General features: G+C 40.3%; 4 protein-coding genes across 4 annotated transcripts; 2 read left to right on the top strand and 2 right to left on the bottom strand.

Moving 5' to 3' along the window:
• Positions 1–68: 68 nt before the first annotated feature.
• LOC121715921 (perforin-1-like) lies at positions 69–4,465 on the bottom strand. Its single transcript, XM_042101968.1, has 2 exons — positions 4,457–4,465; positions 69–587 (listed from the first exon to the last, which is right to left on the bottom strand). The coding sequence occupies exon 2, from the start codon at positions 543–545 to the stop codon at positions 153–155; it is 393 nt and encodes a 130-aa protein (XP_041957902.1). The 5' UTR covers positions 546–587; positions 4,457–4,465; the 3' UTR covers positions 69–152.
• An 832-nt stretch (positions 4,466–5,297) lies between these two features.
• Positions 5,298–16,637, top strand: dhfr (dihydrofolate reductase). The gene is made up of 6 exons (XM_042101967.1): positions 5,298–5,507; positions 11,845–11,894; positions 12,197–12,302; positions 12,633–12,759; positions 15,121–15,236; positions 16,113–16,637. The coding sequence occupies exons 1-6, from the start codon at positions 5,416–5,418 to the stop codon at positions 16,192–16,194; spliced, it is 573 nt and encodes a 190-aa protein (XP_041957901.1). The 5' UTR covers positions 5,298–5,415; the 3' UTR covers positions 16,195–16,637.
• Positions 16,638–20,961: 4,324 nt separating this feature from the next.
• Positions 20,962–23,036, top strand: ankrd34bb (ankyrin repeat domain 34Bb). The gene is made up of 2 exons (XM_042101979.1): positions 20,962–21,167; positions 21,452–23,036. The coding sequence occupies exons 1-2, from the start codon at positions 20,962–20,964 to the stop codon at positions 22,977–22,979; spliced, it is 1,734 nt and encodes a 577-aa protein (XP_041957913.1). The 3' UTR covers positions 22,980–23,036.
• A 936-nt stretch (positions 23,037–23,972) lies between these two features.
• On the bottom strand, positions 23,973–26,664 carry fam151b (family with sequence similarity 151 member B). The gene is made up of 6 exons (XM_042101980.1): positions 26,439–26,664; positions 26,178–26,303; positions 25,631–25,790; positions 25,325–25,542; positions 24,871–25,006; positions 23,973–24,496 (listed from the first exon to the last, which is right to left on the bottom strand). Exons 1-6 carry the CDS (start codon positions 26,560–26,562, stop codon positions 24,346–24,348), a joined length of 915 nt encoding a protein of 304 aa, XP_041957914.1. The 5' UTR covers positions 26,563–26,664; the 3' UTR covers positions 23,973–24,345.
• Between the last annotated feature and the right edge of the window lie 1,028 nt (positions 26,665–27,692).

A 27,692-nucleotide genomic window follows, 5' to 3' on the forward strand; every position in this document is an offset into this window, starting at 1 on the left:
CCAGTTGAGGAAAACACTATTTTATTTTATTTTATAGTCATCTTTTTTATACACAACCAGCAGGTATTTTGAAATGAAACCATAGCCTTTCACAACTTAGTAAGCCACAGCTTCTCCAGACAAAAAACCCATCAGTGGCAAGATGACAACAATCACAGGCTGTAGTGATATTCTAAAACGCCTTTACCAAAGTTGCAAGACACCTTGTAGCTGCCGGCTTTTACAGTTGTAACGCAGTTTCCCAGATGGTCATCATAATTCATGTCCTTATCCCACACCTCCAATTTCAGAGTGTCTCCAACCTTCCCATTGCGGAAGCTGAAGTCTGCACTCCAGGATGGGTTGGCATTGTCTTTTATGAACTCTGTCATGCCGCCGAAAGTACTGCCACAGTATACCTTGACGAAGGGATCAGGTGCATTACCGAAGGCATCGCCTTGCACGCCGTAGCCACGGAGGCCCCACACGTAGACATCAGCATTAGCAGCACACAGCAGAGACAGGACAAGGAGGCCCAGGGGCAGGAAGATGCAGGAAGATGCCATGCTTCTCAGGGCAGTCAAGGGTTGAAGCTCGGGCTCGAGAAACTAACTGAGAGAAATACATTAATGTACAACACATCAAACAAAGCTTTCATTGATTTTCCGACATATTCATTTTGACTGTTGATTATGGGCAAGTAGGCTACACGCCAAACTGTCAGTTGAAGTTTTCTCAATAAAACCTTAATGACCTTCAACCATCAACCATCATGGCCAACATAAACTAACACACATTAACAACGACAAAATCAGATGGGAGGGTGAGGCTCGGTCTCCTACCTGTGTCTTGTTGAGTGTGCTCCCAGATGAGTTCTGTCCACCTCTGTCCAGCTTTTAAAGGACCACTGTGTACAGCATCTTTCCATAGCTTCATGCACAGCTGGGCCTCTCTCAGGGGGACTCTGGCCAAAGTCAATAAGCAGCCTTCTAGTTCTAACCTGCATCAATTCACCTTGACCCAGACCACAGAGAATGCAGTTTTATCCAGTCTGATGAAGGTCTGAGTCATTTTATGCTGTTTGGTCTATATTAAGGTGTTAACACAATTTAGTGAGTAAGCTTCAAAATCATTTAATTTCTCCCTAACCTACTTTTTGCCTTTTGAACAAGATTTTACATATTTTGATTAATGCTACAATAATCATATTGTCTTCAAGAATAACATTTCTGAACACCACACTGTTTGTTGATATGATGAATTGGATACATCTTAAAAACAAACTTGAATACACAACCCACAACTCAAATCACTTAAAACATGTATGGAGATAAAAGATTAATCTTTATCATTTCACAGTAACTATTATTTTATGCTTACATTAATCCTATGCAACCTTGGTTCTGTCTTGTTCAAATAAACAAAAAAGTGAGAAATTGATAACTTAATGCAGGTAGTCTAGATATTAAACTTGTATCTGTAAATTCACATTTAACCTAGCCTATATGACTATACCAACACATTAAAAGCAACCCTAAGTAGGCTACACAGAAACATAATCATGTTGCTAAGCATCAACAAACCAGTCAGAAGCTGGTAGGCTACATGCAGAAGCACTGCTAGAATGTATGGACCCTACTGAATGTAGACTACACCCACATGAGTTGCCGTTTCTAAACTGTGGCCCTCATCCCCTTTGGAACCCTTGGTAGTCTGTCCTACTTACCGTATTTTCTGGACTATAAGTCGCACCGGAGTATAAGTCGCACCAGTCAAAAAATGTGTCATGAAGAGGAAAAAAACATATATATAAATATATATATGTTGCACCTGAGTCACAGGACCAGCCAAACTATGAAAAAAGTGAGACTTATAGGAAAATACGGTAGTTTCCACCCAGTCCAACATGACCCTTGGGCACAAGCCCCCACTGAAACAATGGAATTGAGAAAGAGCAGGGCTTTAGTCATCTGATAAATGCAATAAATAAGGGATAGCCTTCCTTTTTTGGGGGGGGGGATTAGGATCACCTAAAAGTGTACTCAGTGGTCCCCCAACAGCCAGACATTTGGGCCAATGTGATTCGGATTATTCTCAGCATAGACCATAGATGGCACAGCAGCACTTTTACTTTGGTTATATGTGCTATGTGCCATGTAGCCTGGCCCCGCCCACCTAGATCTTCTTTCAGGGAGATCTAGTCTGAAACTCCATAGTTCATAACCGTTTCCCTCAGACAAGAAATATGTCAGGCCAATCAGCGACGAGAGGGGAAGACGAAACTGAAACTTATTGTGATAAACAGAGCAATGACACCTGCAAACGTCTAAAAATGTAGTTGGAACAATGCAGGAATTTATTTTCAGCAAAGGTAGACCCACATACATTGTTTCCTGACTGTTGATGCAGTTTATTGACAGTTTGTAAAGTTTAGGCGAAGTAGGAAGTAACGTTTAGCCTGACGAACCAGACCGACATCCGGTGCGTCTAGATTTCTAGGCTACATTAGGAATCTCTGATCAATGTGACTGGTAAGGCTGGACCAATTATTTCAAAGTTAGTGCTCGTCGTGATGCAAGTGTTGGAAACGTTTCCCAATTGAGATTCACCAGACTCTATTCACTTTGTGAATATTGAGTTTGATTTTTCCAGGCTATGTGGCATGAGGATTCGCGTGTTAATCAATCCATTGGTATACTAGCCTGAGAAATGCTTGGCCCTTATCTTACAGACAGACAACACTGTTTTTCATTTTAAAAGCACATTGAAAAAAGGAGTCGATTATGACTAGTTATATCAGAAAGATCTGCTTACACTATAAGAAATATTAGAATTATAGAACTATAAGAATTTGTGTCACAGTTCAGTTTGTAACCAGAAGTGCAAAAAAAGCAGAAAAGTGCAATGTGTTATAGATAGGTGGTGTATAACATATATGCAGTGAAAAAGTGGTATGGTTTAAAATAATAGATGCAGAGTTTATTAACAGTAATATTATAGAAAACAGAACATGGATATTCACTATGAACCGTATAGACAGATATGTACAGTATGTGTACAAATATGTGCAGTGTGGTAACATATTATTTTAACATGTCCCATTTCAACAAACTGCAGTTGTTGTGGGGAATGGCAAGTTATTATTTCCAATGAGGAAAAACACAGCTAAAGATGAGTTCGTTGAAGAAAACACTGTTTTATTTTATAGTCATATTTTTTATAAATGTACACAACCAGCAGGTATTTTGAAATGAAACCATACACAACTTAATGTATATCTAGTCTAGATATTACTTGTATCTGTAAATTCACATTTATAGCCTATATGACTATACCAACACATTAAAGGCAACCCTATAGGCTACACAAGACCATAGCAATCATGTTGCTTAAGCATCAACAGACCAATCATCAGCAGAAGCTGGTAGGCTACATGCAGGGCACTGCTAATGTATGGACCCTACTCAGTGGTCCACCAACAGCTGGGCATTTGAGCCCATGCGACTTGGATTATTCTCAGCATGGACCATAGATGGCGCAGCAGCACTTTCACTTGGGTTAGATCTCTTGTGATTTTCAGCATCAGGATTGGCGTGTCAACCAATCCATTGGTCTATTGGTATACTAGCCCAGTGGTTTTCAAATGGGGGTACGCGTACCCCTGGGGGTACGTGAAGGCACTCCAGGGGGTACGTGAGATTTTAAAATATACATATATCTAAAAAGTAGAATCCATGCAAAAATACTTTAAAAATTATTTAATAAATATTTTAGGAAAATATAAGTTCATAAAATGAATCTTTTTATAGTTCAAGAGAGAATACAAATTAGTTTTGGATATTAATGGAGTTTTAAATGGTTCATTTTATAGTTTTAAATGGTTATATGGTCACTGTTTTCACTACATTAGTTTGAATCATTTGCAATAAATGTAGTCTTTTAGTTTAGTTTTTTTTCCAAATGTTTGAATTTTGTATGTGTTTATCAGTTCCAAAATTTAATAAATTAGACACTGATGGCACAGTGCTCTGTTTTAAGTCTTTTTTTCTCAACTAAAAATGCTTTGCGCTGGTTAGGGGGTACTTGGCTGAGAAAATATTTCACAGGGGGTACATCACTGAAAAAAGGTTGAGAACCACTGTACTAGCCTGAGAAATGGGATTGGGCCCTAATCTGATAGACAAGTAAAACACTGTTTTTCATTTGAAAAGCACATTGAAAAAAGGGGTAGATTATTAGTTATATTAAAAAGATCTGCTAAAAGAACTGTATTATTTTAACATGTCCCATTTCAAAAAACTACATTTTCCAACATATTCATTTTGACTGTGGATTATGGGCAAGTAGGCTACACGCCAAACTGTCAGTTGAAGTTTTTCAATAAAATCTTAATGACCATCAACCATCATGGCCAACATAAACTAACATACATTAACAACGACAAAATCAGATGGGTGGGCGAGGCTCGGTCTTCTACCTGTGTCTTGTTGAGTGTGTCCCCAGATGAGTTCTGTCCAGCTTTTAAAGGACCACTGTGTATCTTTCCATTGCTTCATCGTACAGCTGGGCCTCTCTCAGGGGGACTCTGGCCAAAGACAATAAGCAGCCTTCTAGTTCTAACCTGCATCAATTCACCTTGACCCAGACCACAGAGAATGCCGTTTTATCCAGTCGAAGGTCTGAGTCATTTTATGCTGTTTTGGTCTATATTAATCCTATGCAACTTTTGTTCTGTCTTGTGAAACGAAAAGAAGTGAGAAATTGATAACTTTATGCAGTAGGCTAGTCTAGATATTAAAATTGTATCTGTAAATTCACATTTAACCTAGACTATATGACTATACTAACACATTAAAAGCAACCCTATAGGCTACACAGGAACATAACAATCATGTTGCTAAGCATCAACAGACCGGTCATCATCAGCAGAAGCCGGTAGGTTACATGCTGGGCCCTGCTAGAATGTAGACTACATCCACATGAGTTGCAGTTTCTAAACTGTGGGGCCCTTGGTAGTCAGTCCTACTTGGGGCCCTTGGTAGTCAGTCCTACTTTCCACCCATACTCAAACACAGTCCCTGGGTGCAAGCCCCCACTGAAACAATGGAATTGAGACAGAGCAGGGCCTAAGTAATGTATTATACATTTAAATAAGGGATAGCCCTCCTTATTGTTGCGATCAGCATCACCTAAAAATGTAATGGTTCTCCCCCTCCAAAGCGGTCCACTGGGATGATTCTCAACATGAACCATAGATGGCGCAGCAAACACGTGCCAAAATGAGTTGTTTAACGTTTAACGTCATATCCGCAATTGCTGGCGGGAATTGTAGAACCTGTCTATGTGCCTGATGCAGGTAGCAAGCAAGTCGAGTTGTCAGCTAAGAGAAATCATTTTTGCTCCATCACATATATAATAATTCTACGGTTTGGCATAATGTCCCGCGTACTGAACGGCATTGTCGCAGTTTGCCCTGACATGGGCATTGGCAAAAATGGAAATCTCCCATGGCATCCAATAAGGCTATGGTAAGTTAATTTGAGTTAATTTTGGGTTAGGGTGACAGTAACGTCAATAACACTATTGGTGTAGCCTACGTCATAATATACATGCGACCTATTCCTGTAGTTTACAATCATACTAAATTCGACAAGCCTCTGTAGGCTAATTTTGCATTTGCCTCATAGTGGGAAGCTCTGTTAATCCAGTTGAGCTAAGCTAATCGACCTTAGATTCGTCCAAGCTGCAGCCAGTATCTGCTGTTAACTGCAGTTCCCCGGGGTAGACGCATAGACGGGATAGAGAGACCGCCGTCATGCTATCCGGCAAAAGATTCTTTGGACGCCGCCATTGGCCGAATACCGGCGCCCATTGACTTACATTGAACACATGTAAACAAAACGTCAATTATGTGCTCAAACTAACGCCGCTGACTTATGACAAAAACCATTCCACTTTGATACGAAACTACATTTTTGTACAACATTTATCCAGCAAAAATGACAGAATTTGGATTAAGTAATGTGGAGAAATACCGATATTAAGAAAATTGCCGCTGCGTGACGCCGAGTTAATGGCATTTCCCCTTGTCCATGAGTCACGTATAACAGGTCACGTCGGTGGCCGTTATCCCTCACATGTCAGAGTAATGACATTCAAAAACGTACCTTTATATTACATTACAATTTATAAAGGAACGAAATGTCAAAAGAATTAAGCAATATGTTTGCTGGATGACACGAATATTAGTAAGGAAAAACAAGATTTTTACCGTAATGTCCAGTGAAATTACATATGTTGTGGCGCTATTGCGCGGCACGGCCAGCAGATGACATCATTGCACTACAGCAACCAGGAACCAACAATAAACCTAGACACTCGAGATTTTAGGGCCGTTGTCAGCCATAACGCATCATCTGAAAATCTGAATTGTGAAGTAGACCTACTCCATAGTCACGTGTGCCTGTTCATTCATTCCATGTCAATAGAACAAACCAAATTAGAATAGGCTAGTAATGCAATACTACATACAATACATCATACAATACATATGTATGCATGGATATACTATACTATACTATATATAATGTGTGTGTATGTATGTATATATATGTATATATAACACGCACACACACACACACACATATATATATATATATATATATATATATATATATATATATATATATATATATATATATATTATACACACATATATATATACATATACATATACATATATACAGAGAGAGAGAGAGAGCAATACAGAACAGGTTGTCGGTCTGAACTGAAGTTAGTGCTGCATGTAAACACACACGCTACATTTATATGTGTATGTATGTAATGTGTGTGTGTGCATATATATATATATATATATACATATACATATACAGAGAGAGAGAGAGTATTTTCTGTTTTTGTTTTTTGTCCTATGGTCTTATGTTCTTGTTTGTTATGTTGTATGTAACAACAGCTTTGGCAACACTGTTCCCATGCAGTCATGCTAATAAAGCAACTTTGAATTTGAATTTGAATTTGAGAGAGAGAGCAATACAGAACAGGTTGTCGGTCTGAACTGAAGTTAGTGCTGCATGTAAACACACACTTGTCACGCTACATTTATGTGTATGTATGTAATGTGTGTGTGTGTGCATATATATATATATATATATATATATATATATATATATATATATATATATATATATATATATATACAGAGAGAGAGAGAGAGAAAGAGCAATACAGAACAGGTCGTCGGTTTTACTGAACTGAAGTTATTGCTTGTAAACAGTTAGTGCTGCATGTAAACACACTTGTCATGCTACATTTATATGTGTATGTATGTAATGTGTGTGTGTGTATATATATATATATATATACAGAGAGAGAGGGCAATACAGAAGTTTTTGCTGTATGTAAACACACTTGTCATGCTACATTTATATGTGTATGTATGTAATGTGTGTGTGTGTGTGTATGTATATGTATGTACATATATATATATATATATATATATATATATATATATATATATATATATATATATATATATATATATATATATAGGTAACACTTTATTTTAATGTGTCACAGTGTACCTACCTAATTAGGTACGGTGGTATAACCTGTGTAACAACATATACTATCAGGTACTATCATTGTACTTGCATTATGTATTTGTGGGTACCTACATATAAGCTTAGTTGTTACATTTTAATACTGAGTGCTTTTACAAAACTTTGCCAATTGGCCTACATTTTCATCAGAGGCAAAGAGCTGACCTGAGACCTGCTGGATGGGGTAAATCTGGTCATGATAGATTTGATATACAAGCCATTCTTAGCTCCAGTCAAGGCCTCATTGTCTTCAGTGTACATGTTTTTTTGCTCTTGGGTGCTCCTTGTTGGTGCCCCCCCCCCCCCCCCCCCCCCAATCCCAATCCTCCCCCACCTTTCTTATGCAGCCCTTGCCACTTAATCTACTAAACCCCTCTTCTACTGCACCCCCCCCATAAATGCACAAATAGGCTGACACCAGACATAATTTCACTGCATTTCTTACTTCCAGTAACTATATGCATGTGACAATAAACTTCCTTGTATCCTTGTATCCTTGTAACAGCTGTGCTGCTATAACCTTGTTACTCTTTGATACAGTGGAATAAACCTATTAAGTGTACCAGTTAATTACTTACATGTACATATGACATGTATGTTGTGTCTTCAATGTCTTGGAACAGGTCTACTAATTCACTACATCAACTGTGTTGGTACACACTTATTGCTCTTTGATACAGTGGCATAAGTACTAAGTACTTGGGCAATTCCATGGAAAATTACGTTTTTTCTAACATCCATAACGCCAATAAAATGTGATGGTATGGTATATAGCATTTGCTATTTCTGGCTGAAGAATGTACATGAGAAAAATGCACAAAAAATGAATAGTAACATTCACATCATACAAATGCCAAGGCCTTTCACTGGCGTTATGGATGTGACAAAAAGTCAATTTTCCGTGGAATTGCCCACTTACAATTACATATTACATTACATGTTGTGTCATTGGTGTCTTGGAACATGTCTGCCATTACCCTACATACTGTAGTACATGTATCAACTGTGTTATTTATTACTCTTTTGATACAGTGGAATGAACCCATTCAAATAAAGTGTACCAGTTAAGTACTTGTACATATACATGTACATATTATATACATCCTGTCAATGATGTCATGCATCCTGTAATTGATGTGTTGAAACGTGTCTGCTGTTACACCACACAGTACATGTGAATTAGTAGACCTGTTCCAAGACATCGAAGACACAACATACATGTCATATGTGCATGTAAGTAATTAACTGGTACACTTAATAGGTTTATTCCACTGTATCAAAGAGTAACAAGGTTGTAGCAGCACAGCTGTTACATGTACACTGAAGACAATGAGGCCTTGACTGGAGCTAAGAATGGTTTGTATATCAAATCTATCATGACCAGATTTACCCGATCCAGCAGGTCTCAGGTCAGCGCTTTGCCTCTGATGAAAATGTAGGCAAATTGGCAAAGTTTGGTAAAAGCACTCAGTATTACAATGTAACAACTATAGCCTATGTAGGTACCCACAAATACATAATGCAAGTACAATGATAGTACAGTACCTGATAGTACATGTTATTACACAGGTTGTACCACTGTACCTAATTAGGTACATGTAGGTACACTGTAACAGCGACACATTAAAATAAAGTGTTGCCGATGAATTTCCCCAGTAGTGGACAATAAAGACTTCTATTCTAGCCTACACGTCACATGTAGCCTACTAGAAGTGATGTTTCAGCTAGAAGTGATAGTTCATAAATTAACCCTCCAACTTTGCTGATGCACAGAACAGGTGTGCTGAGCTTTGTTTTTGGCTCTTCAAAGTGTTGTAAGTAAGGTGGTGTAAGTAGCCTACAGTATAGGCAGGTGGTGAGACAGGTCAAGACATATGGTACAGTACTATACAGTTGATTTTCAGAAGGTGGTTTAGAATAGTATAAATTAAATATCAATATGTGCACTGTATTACCTTATAAGAGCAGAATAAATATGGCTATGAATAAAAATGTCAGTTCATATTATTTTAAATGTTGGTGACACTACATTAATAAGGAGAATAGCAATAATAAACAATAATGTGAATGCAATATCAATGGGCAATAAATGGAAATCAACAAATACTATAACTTACAAACAATGACTCAGAACAGCCTAAGTGCATGGTGAACAAATATGTCTTTACACCCCTGTAGACAGGTGCATGCAAAAACACAGAAAGAAGACAAGGATTTTGTTTTTATAACACATGTAATAAGCAATGAACATTTGAAGATGTATTGTTTTGTTCTTCTAACATCAATAGTAGTTGTGCAGAGGTTGTAACATAATGATAAATACATGCTGCCTGTCACATTATGAATATATACCCTGTCTTGTCTTGCACATCAGAAGCAGCAGCACTATGCTATTACATCGTTCACCGTAGGGACTAATATGAGGGAGACTGAGCTGCCAATCTCTCTTAACAGGTCCTGCACCATATCTACAAATATCTGTTCTGCTCTGCACAAACATAAGCAGGGTCTGATTTAGCGTGGCAGAGTGCTGATTGACAATAACATGGTTCCCTGCAGTGTTTGGTTGATTCCCATTGATGTTTGTGGGTTCTGTTTGACTGTACATTTTATGTGTGGCATCTCATTCCTCAGTTGTCTAACATGTTTTCTGACAGCCACTGATTGCATTAGCAGCTGAAAGACCAACTTGTAACAAGGTCCCAATTGTGGATTCACCCATTAACAGTCCTTGCGACCAATGACATCCGGATCAACTACAAACTTTTGATTGATTTTCAACAATGAACAGTTAGTTCAGTGTAATATGTCCAGCTCTCTCCCCCATCTTAATAAGTCAACATTATATGATATGACCCTATTTTTACATTATAGCCTACATATGTTATAGCCTAACCCTTATCTATAGGTGACTGATGATATTCATGTTAGCATATATTTATTGGCGACACAATTAATATTGGAGCTATTTCACTGTCGCAGACACAGACGTGCTTGGTAGCCTAGGCTACGTAGTCATAGGCCAACATAAGACTTAAGCCCTTGTGTCGTCATGACTTAGGTTAGCCTATGTTCTTACTGTTGTTATTATCTGTAGGACATATTGTCTGTGGAACACAATTGTAGGCTAGGCCTATTTGATTTTCAGTAAGCTTATATATCAATGATAAAGCTTTTTTACTTTTTTGGTGTAATTATTTAGTTTTTTTTTTTTTTATCTATGTAGGATATTTCTTTAATGTTACATTATTATTTTGTTAATACATGGAATAAATCACCACAAACACACGCGACTGTAGCCTATGGGCTTTTCCTGTAGCCTACCAGGCTTGCGCAGCGTGGCTAACAACGCCCCTAAAACAAGTGTAACCGTCGGCTCCTCGAGGCTTATTACTTAAACGAAGTTACAGCAGCTATTAGGCCCGAGGTGCAGTGAAATGGCGTCATCTGGTGGTCATACAATTCACCCGCTATTAGACCCGAAGTGCAGGAGAAGTGGATATTCAACCACGCCATCCTTCAGGTCGCAGCGACACGTAGGTGTACTTTATGTGCTGTGTCATGCTGCCATCTAGTGGTTGTGGAATATTTAACACCCATTATAGTTCTGGGAATAGATGTGCCCTCGATGTGCCTTTGTTACAAATTATTTGGGTAATCCATCTGATAAATTGTGTTTTTCTTTTTATACTTCGTACCTTTATAAATTAAAGTGTATCATTAAGGTACCTTTTTCAATGTCATTACTCTGACATTTGACATTAGTCGACCATAAATTTGGGCAATGGGCACATTGTTAGGGGTTGACACTTTGCATAAGATTTCTCCACATTACTTGATCCAAATTCTGTGATTTTTGTTGTATAAATGTTGTACAATTATGTAGTTTCGTATCAAACTGGAATGGTGGTTTTCATAAGTCAGCGGCGTTAGTTTGAGCACATAATTGACGTTTTGTTTACATGTGTTCAATGTAAGTCAATGGGAGCCGGAAATCCATAAATAGCGGCGTCCAAAGAATCTTTTGCCGGATAGCATGACGGCGGTGATAGAGAGGTCGGATGAATTGCTTGAATTGAAGATACTTCAGTTTTATTGAAGTGTTACATTAGTTGGTATGCAATTTCTGAGTCGTTGGTATTCTACATGGAGAATACTACATTTACTTTAATTGTTGGTCTTGTGACCACTGACAAAATTATTGACATATTTTAATAAAATACATTTTTGTTTTCCCTATAACCAGTAATGAATTCAAGCATTTCCAAAGGATGACAATGACTCCCTCAGTTGAAGGTAGGTGGTCCAACGTTATTCACATGTGTCAACATAACCTGTCACATGATTTGTACAACATCATAGACCCTTTAAAGATAAGCATTTGTTGATTCAAGATGTGTTTCAGCAGTGTTTCTCAGTTTAACTTTAACTGTTCCCTGCTCTAAAATAAAGGGTAACTGACCATACATTGCTGTAGGCTAAAGTCCAATGGTACATTGCATGGCATGATACAACACATGATTCAGCAATCTGGGTTCTGTTTACTGCGTTAATTTTTAAACTCATTGGCATTAAACTGGGCCTTATTCATTCAACAGGAAAAAAGAACGTGGTCATTATGGGTAGGAAGACATGGTTCTCCATTCCAGCTCAGAATAGACCCCTCAAGAACAGGATCAATGTTGTTCTCAGCAGAGAGCTAAGGTAAGAGCCTCAATACACTCCGATACTATAGCCTCTACTTGTGTGGATGGGCAGGGCAGCTTTGCATGGTCAGATAGATTTGTCCACTGATCTGTAGATACATAACGTTTATAAAACTAGGCTTTTATGTCTTAACCTTTGTGTGTAACTCACGTTACAGAATATGTTATCAGAACGATCAGTACGATTGGAAAGATTGGAGAAATGTGGTACATTAATCAAATGTGGATAGGAAAATATGTGCCCTATCTATGATTTAAAAAATGTCACAACAAACTGAATACATAAATGCTTTGAATATGCTGACATTCCACTCCTCCTCTCTTCTAGGCAGCCCCCATCAGGAGCTCACTACTTGGCATCTGACTTTACTGAGGCACTACGTCTTCTGGACACAACAGATTTAGATAAAGAGGTGGACCAGGTCTGGGTTATTGGTGGCAGTTCGCTGTACAGAGTAAGTATTGTGCTTGTCATTGTTGTTAGTCTGTGGAATGCTATAGAGGAAGCCAGTAATGGACAGAGAAAGTTTGGGAAATATATATATATATATATATATATATACATATATATATATATATATATATATATATATATATATATATATATATATATATATATATATATATATATATTACATGTTTTAATCATTGTTTTGAGAAGAATTGTTAAAGTTGTCGATATTTGAGCTAAGCCAATCCAAATACAAACCTTTCTTACATGCTCCTAAAACAATTATGCCGCTATCCAATATTCTCGTACACTCCCCCGCCCGAGTTGCTCTACGCGAGAACGTGTAGTCTAACGTCTAAACCAGCTCCAGGATGAGGAGCATGAGGCTCATCTAAACAGGCTCCGGGATGAGGAGACAACAACAACAAAAAACGCATCTAAAATGCTCCCTTTTGGGGTACAGGTCAATGCGAAATAATAATTTAAAAAAAATATGTTTTTTTACAAACACTAACATTTCAAGTCAACTCTGTTGTTGCAAGCCTTACATGTCAATAATATTTTGCCATTTTCGCCTATTTCAATTTCAACAAGTGCTGTCGCGTTTTTCACGAGCCACGAGGGGAGGCTAGTGATGCTAATTTTGATACCACAGATGACCCAGTCAGACCAATAGTATGAAAAATCAGGAACAGAGTTTATTTACAATGATGCGCATCAAGGGAGAGACAGCATGACTTCACCTAAAGATCCATCAGCTGCTCTAACTAGACAAGGAAATAGTTAGGGTTTAAGTATCCTTCCAGGTGGACGGGAGATGGCGTTGGTCATCCCATCTCACGTGGACTACACTGAATCAGACTCTGATTAGTGGCAACCTGGCAATCCGGAGCAGATAGCTACTGACGCAGCCATGCAGAACAGTGAAACACTGCAAAGTCATAATATTCCCGCTTATCTCTAAATACAGTCACACACAGATATACATAGGGACAGTACAGATATCATACAGTCATTACATAGAATCATACTTTTAGTGTTAAAGTGACCCACTAATGAGAAATGCAGAACATTAAACCACATATTGGAATATTGGACATAATGTTCTATTCCACTTTCTCTCACTAGTCATTGTTATTGTCATTGTTAGCGACATAGCCTCTTCAGCAAACCAGCACGAAAAACAAAGCTTTACATTGTATTGCACGCACAGCAAGACTGTGCAATGTATAAATTGGTGACCGGATTAAAGCAGCAATGTAGTCGAGTGTGTAAGAGCATTTAAAATCGACATAGTACAAATACAAAGAAGATACATCTCAACTTACCATCAATTACGGGCGCAGCCATCTTTGTTTCTCGAGTCGTATGCTTCTGTCCGCTCTCCTCGGTCTACTACCAAAAGCTCCAAGTCGGACAGCTAATATTCTGACCTAAAGGGGGTGTGTCTCGGTGAAATGACTCAAGACAACTGGGAAATTTCACACTTTCCAACTCGGAGGAGTACCGGTATAATGGATCGCTACAGTACATTAGCTTTTACAGTTTGTTTCCCATTTATGGAGTCAGGGCCTTGCACAAATACAATTTTCTTTATGCTTTTTCTTTATTACGTTATGCAGCTTGCTAGGACTCAATCAACGGTATCATTATCATTACTATGCATTAGATTCAATGTCATTTTTTGTTTTTAACAGCAGAGTAGACACTGCCATGAAACCACTGCCAGTCAACATGCTGAAATGTGTTTAATAGAGAATCCTCTTCATCTTTTCTACCTCTTCAATCAGTACCTCTCTTTCTCTGTTGTTCTATATTATGAGCCAGGCCATTATCACATAGATGGCCTGTGACGTGTGCCGCTCTGCCTTGATGTGTGTGCTCTGTCATAGATGTGTGTGCTCTGTCATAGATGTGTTTAGGATGTGGCCTTTGTCTCCACTCAACCAGCGATTAGTGCTGCAATAGTCTTGCCTGATTACTTCAAATTGTGCACAGGTTTTTGGAGTACAAGTACATTAGTGGGCCATCACCGTGTCTGTCTGGTGGTTATTTCGACGTTGACGAGGGTTGCCAGTTTCAGAGCGGTCATGTTGAATTCTCTATCCTCTTTCCAATTTAGCTGTTTCAAGCCTGTGTCTTACAATACAGCTCTGTCATCTACACACACACACACACACACACACAGCCCTGAATATATTCCTGTCAGACACGGCTGGACTCTCTCTATTATGCTAACACAATGAATAGAGCGGCCTTGCATTCACCCTTCCTGGCACTAATCTATCAGCAACAGTGACCTGGTCTCTTTTTAATGAGACTCCGACCAACTCATTTTCATGTTTCACAACATTCTCTCCATTAGGAAATGATGGAAAGCTCATGCAAAAGACGTCTGTTTGTGACCCGGATCTTGCAGCAGTTTGACAGCGACACGTTTCTCCCCAACATCGACATGTCCAAGTACAGCCTGTTGTCCGGGTGAGTAGGAAAAAAGTGCCATAACCAGGTGTGAGGGCCTTTCCCCAGTAATGGATATGAGGAATAGAAACATGCTATGGTGGGTCTGTCAGGTTAGTAGTAAATCAGAAAATGTATTATGGTACTAGGAAGGCTGAGGGGAATTGTTCATGTATTAGAATGCCTATGGTCTGCTTTGCCCAAGAAACCAAGTAACGTATAGAAACACCATATATCCTCTTCACAGTAGCTGTCCTTAAGGGGAGTCTGCGTTCTGCCAGGTAGTGCAGGTACATCAGCAATAGCAACAGTTTTGTTCATGCATATCCATTGAAAGACAAATTGGAAGCAAGCGCGCACACACACACACACACTCGAGGACAGGAGACTGAGCCAGGTCCTTCCAGGTGTGTCACTTTCAAATTAAAATGGATTGACATGCTCACGATAACAAGCTGGTGCTGTATATAAAATGGGCTGAAAACATCAAAGCAGTAGCACAGAATAATAACTGGAATCTGCTTTGAATAAAAACAGGGATACATATTCATATGAATTAGTCATATTCATATGTATTCTTGAATTTCCCCTTGAGGATCAATAAAGTATCTATCTATCCATCCATCTAGTCACCTTTTACCACACAGCCTTCGCCTTGCGTCATTGACAGATAGATTTAAAAAAAAAAAAAAGAATAATAAGCCTTTCATCGTTTTAAAGTAGATGCCTCTTAGTTTTTTGATTTCATGCTGAAATCTCACTGAGAAGTGCTATCACCCATGAGGGCTTGTTGCATATGTAATGCATTGAAAACTATGGGTGATCAAAGTTATTTCAAGTCATTTGTGACGAGAGCTGACATGCAAACTTTGTCTCCCTGTTCGGTTGCTCCTTCAGGTTTCCGGGGGTTCCGGAAGGTCTTCAGGAGGAGAATGGTGTCCAGTACAGATTCGAGGTCTACGAGAGCATAGATCACTGACCAGCACGCATCCCTCAACACTGAAACTGATTCTGAAATAGAGCCCCCAAGATGATGCAGAATTGCAAATATTGTAACTGCAATTGTTTTTGTTTTCATTCCTCTGTTCCCTCTCCGTGGATGTATTTGGTGTTTCAGTGCTAGTATGGGGTCACATTCTACGACAGGCCAGCTTAGTCTGTCATTGCCTTGCATAAGAGCGTAATCCCATGCTGTCTGTGCTGTACCTCATTCCTCTATATTAGGAAACAGTGTTTATATGCATAGCCTCATGTGTGTGTCGGCCAACTCAGCTGGATGCAGGGAGTGCTTTAGCACCACACTGTACAATACTAGAGGACATGCACCCATCCATTCCTGATAAACAATGTAGCTATTTTTGACACACCTGGAAGAACCTGGATCGTGTGTGTGTGTGTGTGTGTGTGTGTGTGTGTGTGTGTGTGTGTGTGTGTGTGTGTGTGTGTGTGTGTGTGTGTGTGTGTGTGTGTGTGAACATGCCATGCCTACAATAATAATATCTACCAAAACACTGCTGAATACATTTAAGCGTAATATTGAATCACCTCAGAATGATTCTTGTTTTCAGGTCCTTTTTTTGGAAAACAATAAATGTTCTACTGTATGTTACTGTGTCTATTTGAATGATGTTTTCATTTTGGGGTGCTATGAGCATTTGTGTATAAGTACCTACTCAATGCGTTTAGGTATTTTAATGTTGGTATATTTAGTTTGATCCTGTTTCTTTAAATTTCAAAAATGTCAGAGGACAGCATCAGCATGGTATACAATGCCACACACTCCACTTGTTTTGGGATGACTATCCACTTCTGGTCACTCAGCCCAATTAATATGCATGTGTTTCATGTGAAAAGCATCAGCCATTACCAGCAAAGGCTTTGTTTTTTTCTTAGGGAAGAAACACTTCATCTGTCTATCTCTCTATCTCTCTCTCGCCTCTTACACACTTAATACACACAGACGGACACCGACAGACACACTCTTTTATCATCCTGTTGAGAAGGCAGCTCCACGGGCACATCTAACCTTTTGGGCAGATCCGTTTTCATGCCTCCACGGCTGCAGACTTCAGTCTTGCTAACCCAGGCCAGAGCTGCAGCTCACCGTCACCCACCTCGGCTGCTCCTCCACCGGCACCTCCTTTGCATGTCGAGTGGTTCTCGACTTCTAATGTCAGGTGGAACGGCACCGTGATGAGCGCAGTCACTGCTCTTTACCGTGTCACGCCAATGCTACATTAGCATTTCAGATGAAAAGGTGTCATTTGCTACGCTCTCATCACCGTTTTAGTCATCGTGTGAGTTCTGAAATCTTTTTTTTTTTTTTTTTTCAATTTTTATTATATTTTTAAATCACATCTCAATTCTGTGTTATCAAGGAGCACAGTTAGGGTGGCCATTACGATGAGAGGGGCCTGACTTAGGAAAGGGCCCAAAGAGTCCTTTTACTCCTTAATGTACCAAAATAGCTTCACATCAGCTATGCATTGTCAGGATTTGTACTGATTTGATGACCCCCTGTAATGTTATGTTGTAATTCTCTGACCTGATTTTAAATTTCAAGACCAATCACTGTGTGATAGGGTAGAATGAATGCATTCCTCTTCACTAAAACATCAATGAAGTCAGTTGATGTTGCCAGTTCAAATCTAAGTAATGTCCAGTTCCAGTGACCATTGCTAATATCTATCTGGGTTAATCCACATCATATGCCCTAGTACACCCCAGTGCAGTCACATGTGAGACACTGGTGGACTGATGAAAAAAAAACAAATTGATTCCAATCCCAAGAGAATACAAGTGCCCTTGACATAAATTGTTTTGGTTAGTCATATCTGAAAAGAAAAGAAAATTATGTGAACGCTTGGCTGGCACAAAGACACTGCCACCTCCTGTGATCAGCCAGCTCTGTCCTCAAGCAGGGCTTGGCTGTCTAATGACATGCATGGTCAGAAGATACCCTGTCAAAGGTAGCCAATGCATTGCCTCCTCCCGTTCTCTCTCCCTCTCCCTCTCTCTATTTTTCTCAAACCTGAGAGCTCAAACACCTGTTCTCTTCTCTTCATCTCTCTCTCTCTCATTGCTCGTTCTGACTGACTCACCCACTCTGCCTTGCTCTCGGTCCAACACAATTCATCTCAGGGCCTCAACACGTCTGTATGGTTATTCTAGATTTTCATAGCAATTCCTTTCTCTGGAAGGCTTATTTAGGAGTTCGAATGCAATGGATTAATCTGCTCCTTGAATGAATTCAGACAGGGAAGAAGAGCTCTTGAAGCATGAAGAGGAATTAAGCAGCATTTCCAGGTTAGTTCATGCAGCTGTGCTTATATCTGTCTTTTAAAATGCAATGGTCGGTTCACAGTTTGATATTGAGATGCATTTCCTGTCTATGCATTGGGAGGCATTTTCTGTCTTTTGTCCTTCAGACAGATTTCTTTCTTTATCAGTGTTTTCAGTGTGTTATTCTCTAATAAGTAAGCTTTACTTACTTGAACATTTTGGAAAATATTTGGATTAATTAATTAATTTTAAATTACACTATCGTGCCTGTCCAAATACAGAATATTTTGACATGAAAGCTTTCAAATTCAGCTTCAGTATCATCCATATCCATTCTGTGATTTAATCCTTGGAGCATGTGGTATTAAACATTTTGCAGTAAATTGTGTTATCCTCAAATACATGCTCACAACACAAATAATGTTATTTCCCAATCAGGTGTAGTGGTAAAATAAGAGGTGGGTAAACTATGAATCCTGTGAGCACAGTAAGGTGGATTGCACCATGCGGTATCAGATTTTTTAAAAAGGCATTCAGAACATGTTTGATGATGGTGGAGGTCACTGTTCAATGTTTATAACAATAGTGGTATTAAATGGTTGTTGATGAGTGTACATATTGTGAATGTGGATAAAACAGTGTGATTTTCTAAAGGTTAAAACTCTTTTGAGAGGTGGATAAACTATTTCTGAAATTTCAGAGGTGGGTAAAATGTGTTTACTTGCGTTTAGCCTCAACTACATCCCTGCTCCCAATACTATGTGCCTCACATGAAAGAACACACACACACATACACATATCTTGTGGAACAAGATCTCCCCTCTCTGATACTCTCCCTACATCCCAGTTGCTACACAGAATCCTATTTAGTCATTATTGTACATTATTGAGTGGTGGATCAGAACACTTTTAGCCAACTAATGTTTGAATACAGTGCATACTTTTAGTAAGGGCAAACAGATTCTGTCAAAAAAAAGCATATGCTTTTACCAGCATTAGTTATGTTAATAAATATTTCTTTATCACTGGAGTATGACAAGAAGTCAGCTAATAATGTATGCAGAATATTGGCATAATGTTTGGGGTGAAGGGGTGGTTAAATATGCTCAGTACTCATTCTGCATGTTATCCGTTGTGAATCGCACACATGCATCCAGGTGCTAAGTGCTTTGTTTGGCGTTCCTCTCTAGTGCTACCCTGGCAACAATCATTGGCCTGAACTGTATGGCCTGTGGTTTCCATCATGCTCTTCTATTTGGGTGGGAGATGGCAGACATTAAGGATTCTCTCTGTTCTAAGGTCGACTGCAGACCAGGGCAGGGCCCCCAAAGCGCACGCTGGAGCTTTAAAGGCCATCCTGGGGAGTGCTCAGGTCCGCCCACATGAGATCACTACTGGGGCGCAAACCAATCAGGACACGGCCGAGTCTTCTGCATCTTTACTCCCCATTCCCTCTTTTCTATTGGTTAAAAAAATACTGCCTGGTTTTGTGAGGAAGAGATAACGATATATATAACGACAGAGCTATAGAGTAGTAGCTGAGAAATGAGTAGTTTAATAGTTGAGAAAGATGTTCTTCATAAAAATAGTTTTCTCAATCTCTAAGGAGTATGCATATTTGGTAAAGTGCATCATTTAATGGTATTATTCACAACAACTACAACAGCAACAACAACCACAAAAATAACCGCAACAAAAAAACTGTTAGTATATAATTTTGTATGCAGGTATGTGCCCTGATTAGCATTAATCAATCATTGGGGAGCACATTCAGTATCATTTAAAGCACATGAATAGGATGTCCCTGGAGGGCTGACGTATGTTTTTCTTCAGGCCCTGCTGAAAGCTCAGCTCTCCTTTGTCACTTTGTCGCTTTCTGCTGTCCTTGCTCTGCGAGAGCGTCAGCACAGCTTTTGCGTTTACCACTCTCTGCTCAGTGAAGGGCGCCAGACTATTCATCCTCCCACACATATTACCTCAGCATCAATGTTTTCTCTCAAATATGTGTTAAGAAACTTAACAGACACACACACACACACACACACACAAACACAAAGAACCACACAGTCTCTACCCACTATAATATAACAGTCTGTAGTCTATAGAGGGGCATTGTGTAACAAGAGTACAAGGCCACTCAGACAATGGACTTCTGCAAGAGTTACCGTCACTAAGGGACATGACAGTAAGCAGGTTTGTCTTGGAAATCATTTCAGACTTTAGTGAAGGAATTCAAGACTATGCGAATCAATATAAGATACAGTCATATCCATGCAACCCACATTATTTCGCACAAGAGAATTAAAGAATTTTTTTTTTTATTGGCATACACATTTGGAAAGAATTGATGCCTAACCAAAACTAACTGACAGCCTTGAAACAACTAATTTTCTGGCAGGTGGCTTTCATCAGCTTCCAAATCTCCCATGATTCACTGAGCCCCGACCAGTCTCCACAACCAGACATGGACGACTCGCCAACTGAAGTGCGCACAGACGGGAACTCTCTGCTGAAGGCCGTGTACCTGAGCCGTCTGAGGCTTACACGACTCCTGCTCGAGGGCGGGGCCTACATCAACGAGAGCAATGAGCGAGGCGAGACTCCACTCATGGTGGCCTGCAGAACCCATCACTCTGATGCACAAAGTGTGCCCAAAGCCAAGATGGTGAAGTGAGTCTAACCTTGTTGTCAACTACAGTAGATTCATTCCCCTAAATGACCACCAGATGTGCTTTCTTAGAGCATACAGTCTACTTGGCAAGGTCATCTACCTCCTGCTGTTTATTTTCTGCATATGGTACTTCAGCCATTTAAATCTGTTTTATCATTTTGTATGTGAATATGGTGCACATTAGTGTTGTGTACATAATCTACTTCATTATGAGTTATAAACTTGAACATCTCTCTTGGTATGTCCCTCCATCTTGGTAACTTGACACCCATACTCCTCTCAGATACCTGCTTGAGAGTAACGCAGACCCAAACATTCAGGACAAGAGTGGAAAGACAGCTCTGATGCACGCTTGCATGGAGCGGGCAGGCATGGAGGTGTTGTCCTTGCTGCTGTCCAGCGGAGCCGACCCCAGCCTGGAGGACCACTCTGGCTCGTCCGCCCTGGTCTACGCTGTGAACTCTGGGGACAAGGACGCCCTGAGGGTGCTGCTGGACGCCTGCAAAGCCAAGGGCAAGGAAGTCATCATCATCACCACAGACAAGCTGCCGTCTGGCCGACAAATGACCAAACAGTACCTGAACGTCCCGCCACCACCGGACCTAGAAGACCGCTTGCACTGCACCCCTGCCTCATGCATGTCACCGTCTGAAATTCAGCTCTGCACTCCACCTCACCCCTTGTGCACTGCCCTGCCTGAGTGTCAGCGACTTGGACAGAGGGACTCTCAGGGCCTGATCTCCGCTGCTAGCGCGGGCATGTCTCAGCCCGGCTCACCGACGCACACCCACACCGCAAGCACCATGCAAGCCCCGGGAGTGGCCAAACTCCTGCACCTCCAGAGGCTTCACTCAGAGCCGTGGCTGAAGATCCCTCCGTCTCTGCTGCTCCAGCAGAGCAAAGGTGCTTCCCTGACCGAGGAGCTCCAGGACATCACGCCCGAGGAGGAGCTGACCTTTCAAATGAACGGCCTCCCTTACTCCAGGAGAACTCTGGCCACCTCCCGCCATCAGAGCATCGACGTGAAGGACGGCAGCGGTCTGCTGCGGGCCCTGGAGCACGGCAACAGGAGCGATAAGGACCAGGGTGGTGGAGCCAGGGCCCTGCTGAGTAGGAAGATGTCCTACGACAGCGCGTCGTCTCTCCAACATTTCTCATCGCACCACAACCTCGGTCGGGAAGGGGGCGCAGCGGAAGCCGTTCCCGTGGACAGAGACGTCCCGGACTGCCTCCCCAACCTCGCCGTGTCCAGCTTGAGAAATGTTGTTCGCCGGCGGAACATCGGGATGGAGCACTACAGCTCCGACTCCCAGCTGCCCCAGTTCAGCAGCCAGACCTCTGAGGAGCGGGCGGGGTCAGCAGTGTCGGCGTCCGAGAAGCGCAAGCTTGTCCCTAGCCGCTCGTCCACCCTGTCGGGGTCCAGGGAGTCGTTGGAGGGCCTTCCCCAGAGGAGAGCTGCGGCCGGCGGGATGCTGGAGCGCAGGGGCTCCGGGGCACTTCTGCTGGACCACATCGCCCAAACGCGGCCCGGGTACCTGCCCCCGCTCAACCCACACGCACCCATCCCCGACATCAAGGTCAACTCTGCCACGGCCGCTCTCTCTGGCGGACCCGTGAGCGGATGCAAACTTGCGGCCACTGGGGTTCCGATCGCCCCCCCTGGAGCTGCACCGGCACCCAAACCATTCCTGCCCTTTGCCCCGAATCTACCCCGAGATGCGAAGGCCAAGAAGACCCTGCTGAGACGCCACTCCATGCAGACAGAGCAGATCAAGCAGCTGGTAAACTTTGAAGAGATCTTTGGCCAGTGAGATAAACTATATATAAACTATGGAAAATAACCACTATGTCCTCTTGCACAGATGTGATCGTTACTGTTCTGATTTGAACCGAAGGAGGATGTTAAAAAAGAGATAAAAGTGTATAGAAATACTGAATTAAGAATTGAAGAGTTTGGATCCAAAACGCTATATCTCAGTTTTTTAAAAACATTAAAAAGTCATGCTATTTAATTGTGTATTTCAGGTAATATCAATCAAATTGCAGTTTATGTTGTTTTGATTGAGTAAAGATACATCAAATAACAATACCCAATTGCATTTCTACTGAAATTGCTTGGATAACAAAATGTAAAAATATATTTCTGAAAATTCATTAAAATAGTGGCTATAGTGTTTTGGAACCAAACTCTTCAATTCGAGTTCAAGTTGGACTCATCATGGATCATCATGCTTCAAAGATCTTGAATGACTCATTACTATCTGGTAAAAACACCTATCACTACATTTTGAATTCATCCACTTTGCGTCAGAAAATGTAATTCAATCACAGTATTGATGCCAGCCTCTTTATGTCCAGAGTCCAGACTAGGTTTTGTTGCAAAAACTGAGCTTGTAATAAAGAATGGTACCTCCAGCCTAAGAGAAAGACAAAAAAAAAAAAAAAAAAAAAATTTACGAAATGCCAAACATTTGGAAAAAAGTATGATGCCCTTGTTCAAGTAACACATATGCTTTGGATGCAATTTCTGTGCAGCAAATAGTAATGCTTAATGTTGTATTATTTAGCTGGTGGTATGTATGGTTATGTAAAGTACTGTGGCTATGAGGTTTCAGAACATCAACTATTTTAATCCTGTCTTTGTAGCTACATTGTTCTGTATATTCCAATTACTAAATATTTATATTCTATTTTTTCCCATGCAAAATCAAGGATAAACCATTCTGGAATATATATTTTGTATATCTTACCTGAACTATAACATAAATTAAACCATTTACCATCCACTGCAACTGCATGAGCAATTCATATGAAGTTATTTTATTATGTGACTATACAAAAGCGTAGGAAATAGAAACAATCCTGAAACATATTGACCACATAACTGTGTTAAGGTTAACAAAGGACTGAATAAAAAAACATCAAGCAGTCCGTGTTTAAATGTTTGTTTTCAGTGATGACTTACTGTAAGACAATGGAATCTTATATACAGAGTTTGTAGCGACAATCTTCAACTAAAGTGGCTTTCAAAAAAGACATTGTGTTACCCTTAACCAAATAAAATTCAACTGACTCTTACAAAACAGATACCTTTCTATTGTTGAAGGATACAAAAATACTGGCACAAAATTATTATAAAATAATAACATATATGAATGATTAGGCATAAATGATGCCTTAGGAAAACCCTGGCAGTGCCTTTAACTGTGCTATCTGTGAATCTAGGAGGTCATAATAGACTCTGCTTTTGCTGATGTTCTGCCTGTAAGGTAACAGATCCTCCACAACCAACGTGTCACTCAGGCTCGTCCATACAGTCAGACTGTACCTGAAAAGAAAAAAAAGAAAAAAATCTGAATAAAAATAATCCACCACATGTACACCCCCCCCCCCCCCCCAAATTAGTATTCTATGGCAACCATGTTACCTCTTCTAACTCTGACTTGAGGAATAGAATTACTTGGCTCCTTCAAATAATCATTTTATTTCATAGCACTGTGATGTTGTGATATACTTACTGCTTCTGCAATATGATTCTTTTTAACAGACGGGTTCAATGGGTGTTTTAACATTTTAATCCACCGATGGAATAATAAACTATCAATATTGGACAAACTATCATGTTGCATCTGTCTTGTCCCTCAAGTCTGCTAGTATTATCTACTGAGTGGCAATGACATATGGTAACAAAGGCAGACTTACCGGTCAGATTGTTGCAGGAGCCACTGCAGTGGTCCGAAGGACTGGGGCATTAGGGAAGCTCGGACAGGAAAGGTGACAGGCTGTACAAGGGGTTTGCACACATTGTCCATTTTCTTCACCATCTCCCAACTGTATCCTACAAACCCCAACAAAGAGTAATGAATGTAATATATATCCCATAGAAATGAAACATTTCTTGATGGTAAATGAGTAGCGAGCTAACTACCTAAATGGCATGCAAAAGCCTTGTAAACGCTAACACCTCCACAGCTGGCATTGATAAAAATGTGTTAACATGTTAACTGGTGTCTCTTGGTGATACAGTTGGCTACATTCTGCCTTTTCCAACATTTTCTTCGGGCCATCCATCCTGGACCACAAAGCTACTTATTTGTTTGTAGTTTCGCCATGTAAATAAGTTCACTCCCAATTGCTTCAGCATGAACCAGCTCACCAGGGTTATCAGTGTTAGGGCTCCATCCGGTTGTCCAGCCCAGAGAGAGGACGGCGTTCTGTGCACCCACACCCAGAGCATCCAGGAAGGCCTGAGGTTCCAACGGGGTAGCTTTGGCCCCAGGGCCAGGAAGAATGTCAGCATTGATCCACACAGGAGCTTGGAGCTCATGACGGACTTGTTCCAAAAGAACCATGGAGGGCGCAACAGCCTGTAAACTGTGAGGTGAAGACGTGTGGTTAGAACAAAGGTGGTTAGATCAAATGTAATTAGAAAACCAGTAGGCTATGCATGTATTGTCTTAACCTTTTGAAGTCAAGCTTTAGTCCTTTGCCTGATGCCGTCCCCTCCTCTAACCACTCTTGTAGGGTGATGTCACTATCGTTCTCAGGGGGGTGGGCCATGATTGGCTCTATGGGTTCTAGTCCTCTGAGAAGAATGTCAGCTTCAATCATATGAGCGGAGCCTTTGGTTGAAAACAGAGGTAGTAAGTAACATTATTAGCACATGGACTCTGCCTCACTCACCAATGGAATCCTGAAAATATAATATAATCAGTCGGTATCTTCAGACCTTTGGTAACTGACCAGGAGATATATCAGACATATTTATTCATTGCTTAACCTGTTCAGTATTAACTTCATACTCAGCATCTCCTCATCTCACCATAGCTGATGAAGTTAATACTGGACAGGTTAAGCAATAAAGAAATATGATACGCCTATGATATAAAACATGCATGTAGAAACAGAGAGGGAATGACCACAACCTACAGTAGCCAACAAACTATGCAACAATAGCGTAATACATACCAAATAAATGGTCAGAATTAAGATTTTGACAAGGGTCTCACTTTTGAGCGCCTCGTTGAATTTGGACCTGCTGTTGGCTGCATGGTACCACTGAATTACCGCCGCGTCCTTCTCTTCTATCTGACCCTTCTTCAGAAAGTAGTCAAGTGTGTGGTCGCTCATTGCTCCTGAAAAGAAACCAATTGCGTAATTTTGCATAGGCCTACTGGTTCAGTAGGCTATGCTTAGGCTACTTGGTGAGCTAACGTGTAACGTGTAACATTTGCAAATGTAAGCTCAAAGCTACGAGATAGTCATGTCACCTGTGGCAGCAGTGGGTAACAGCAAATCGTCACTTTTTAAATGCAAGGTAATCCATATTGTCCCACCGGCGAAGAGAATGAACGGAAATATTAGCAATCGACGTGGCCTTAGGACGGTCCTCATTTAATTCTGAGGCCATATGTTTAATATAGGCTATTAATATGTCAAAACAAATCCAGCCAGGATCCTGTTTACAATTTGCGCTCGCAGAATGACACTTGCGCACTTCCTCAATATTGCATTGTGGGAGTTGTAGTTATATATGCCTAAGTGATTGGCTCCTAACAATAATTTTTTGGTCCAGTTTGAATTGTGCCACGAATTTCACATATGATGTGTGTGAATTTAAAAGATATTTTTTTACGTCAAGAAAGTACTGTTGTTCGATAGACTTCAAAAGATTTTTTTCTTTTGTGCGAATCCACTCAGTGGACTACATCTCTCGTCTCGAACGATGTACGTCACCAACGTAATGAAACGATAAAAGCTGTTATCAGAGAGGGTTAAAGCTATTATCAAGGATCTTTGCTGTTATGCTAGTTAACGGTTTCATCTTGCTGCCTGCTATGTCACTTAACAGTATGTAATGTACAGTCTATGGACGATTACAACTTACCTGATGTGTTTAATCCTCTGACTCATGGTATTTTCTTCGGCAAGGAAAGCCCAATTAAGACCTGTTGCTGGTATGCTTGTACAATCATATTGACTGATGGGTTTGTAGTCGTTGGAATTACGATCTTTCACAATGTTGTAATTCAATAGTTACGAAACAAACTGCAAATGTCTTTACATGAAAAATTGTCTTTAAAATTGACAAACATCATATGGGTAATTCAAGTCACAAGTCAACCGGGACCAGAAAATTATTTCTTTTTCGCCATAGACTGCAAGAGGCAAAAGAAAGGGGCGGGACTTCGTCTCTCATGTCTAGGCTACTTACCTTTAGAGGTGGGCACCAAAAACTATTTTGTTACAAGCTACAAATATTGGCTCATAAAATGTAACAAAGTAAAATACAAAATGCTGATGTGAAAAATGTATCTAATTAAAATACAAGTAGGCCTAATTAATTAGAAAATACAAAAATACCCACACAATAATCATGGTATAGGCCTACCAACTTATAAAAGAAAATACAAGGCATATTATTGAAAAGCATTCACAAGAGACAAGAAATACTCTTTTCTGATTGGCTGACAGAGGGCTATTAATTCTGTACATTGGGGCTCCTATGAAGTAGATCCAAACTA

Source organism: Alosa sapidissima, chromosome 8, assembly GCF_018492685.1.
Source record: "Alosa sapidissima isolate fAloSap1 chromosome 8, fAloSap1.pri, whole genome shotgun sequence".
NCBI lineage: Eukaryota > Metazoa > Chordata > Actinopteri > Clupeiformes > Clupeidae > Alosa > Alosa sapidissima.

Excerpts from the sequence above, each read along its gene's own strand:
- LOC121715921 (XM_042101968.1), bottom strand. The coding sequence starts at position 545 with ATGGCATCTTCCTGCATCTTCCTGCCCCTGGGCCTCCTTGTCCTGTCT.
- dhfr (XM_042101967.1), top strand. The coding sequence starts at position 5,416 with ATGTCCCGCGTACTGAACGGCATTGTCGCAGTTTGCCCTGACATGGGC. Across the intron at positions 11,895-12,196 it reads AATGACTCCCTCAGTTGAAG|GAAAAAAGAACGTGGTCATT; the intron begins GTAGGTGGTCCA and ends TTCATTCAACAG. Across the intron at positions 12,303-12,632 it reads GTTCTCAGCAGAGAGCTAAG|GCAGCCCCCATCAGGAGCTC; the intron begins GTAAGAGCCTCA and ends CCTCTCTTCTAG.
- ankrd34bb (XM_042101979.1), top strand. The coding sequence starts at position 20,962 with ATGGACGACTCGCCAACTGAAGTGCGCACAGACGGGAACTCTCTGCTG. Across the intron at positions 21,168-21,451 it reads CCCAAAGCCAAGATGGTGAA|ATACCTGCTTGAGAGTAACG; the intron begins GTGAGTCTAACC and ends TACTCCTCTCAG.
- fam151b (XM_042101980.1), bottom strand. The coding sequence starts at position 26,562 with ATGAGGACCGTCCTAAGGCCACGTCGATTGCTAATATTTCCGTTCATT. Across the intron at positions 26,304-26,438 it reads GTTACCCACTGCTGCCACAG|GAGCAATGAGCGACCACACA; the intron begins GTGACATGACTA and ends GTTTCTTTTCAG. Across the intron at positions 25,007-25,324 it reads CCCTAACACTGATAACCCTG|GATACAGTTGGGAGATGGTG; the intron begins GTGAGCTGGTTC and ends TGGGGTTTGTAG.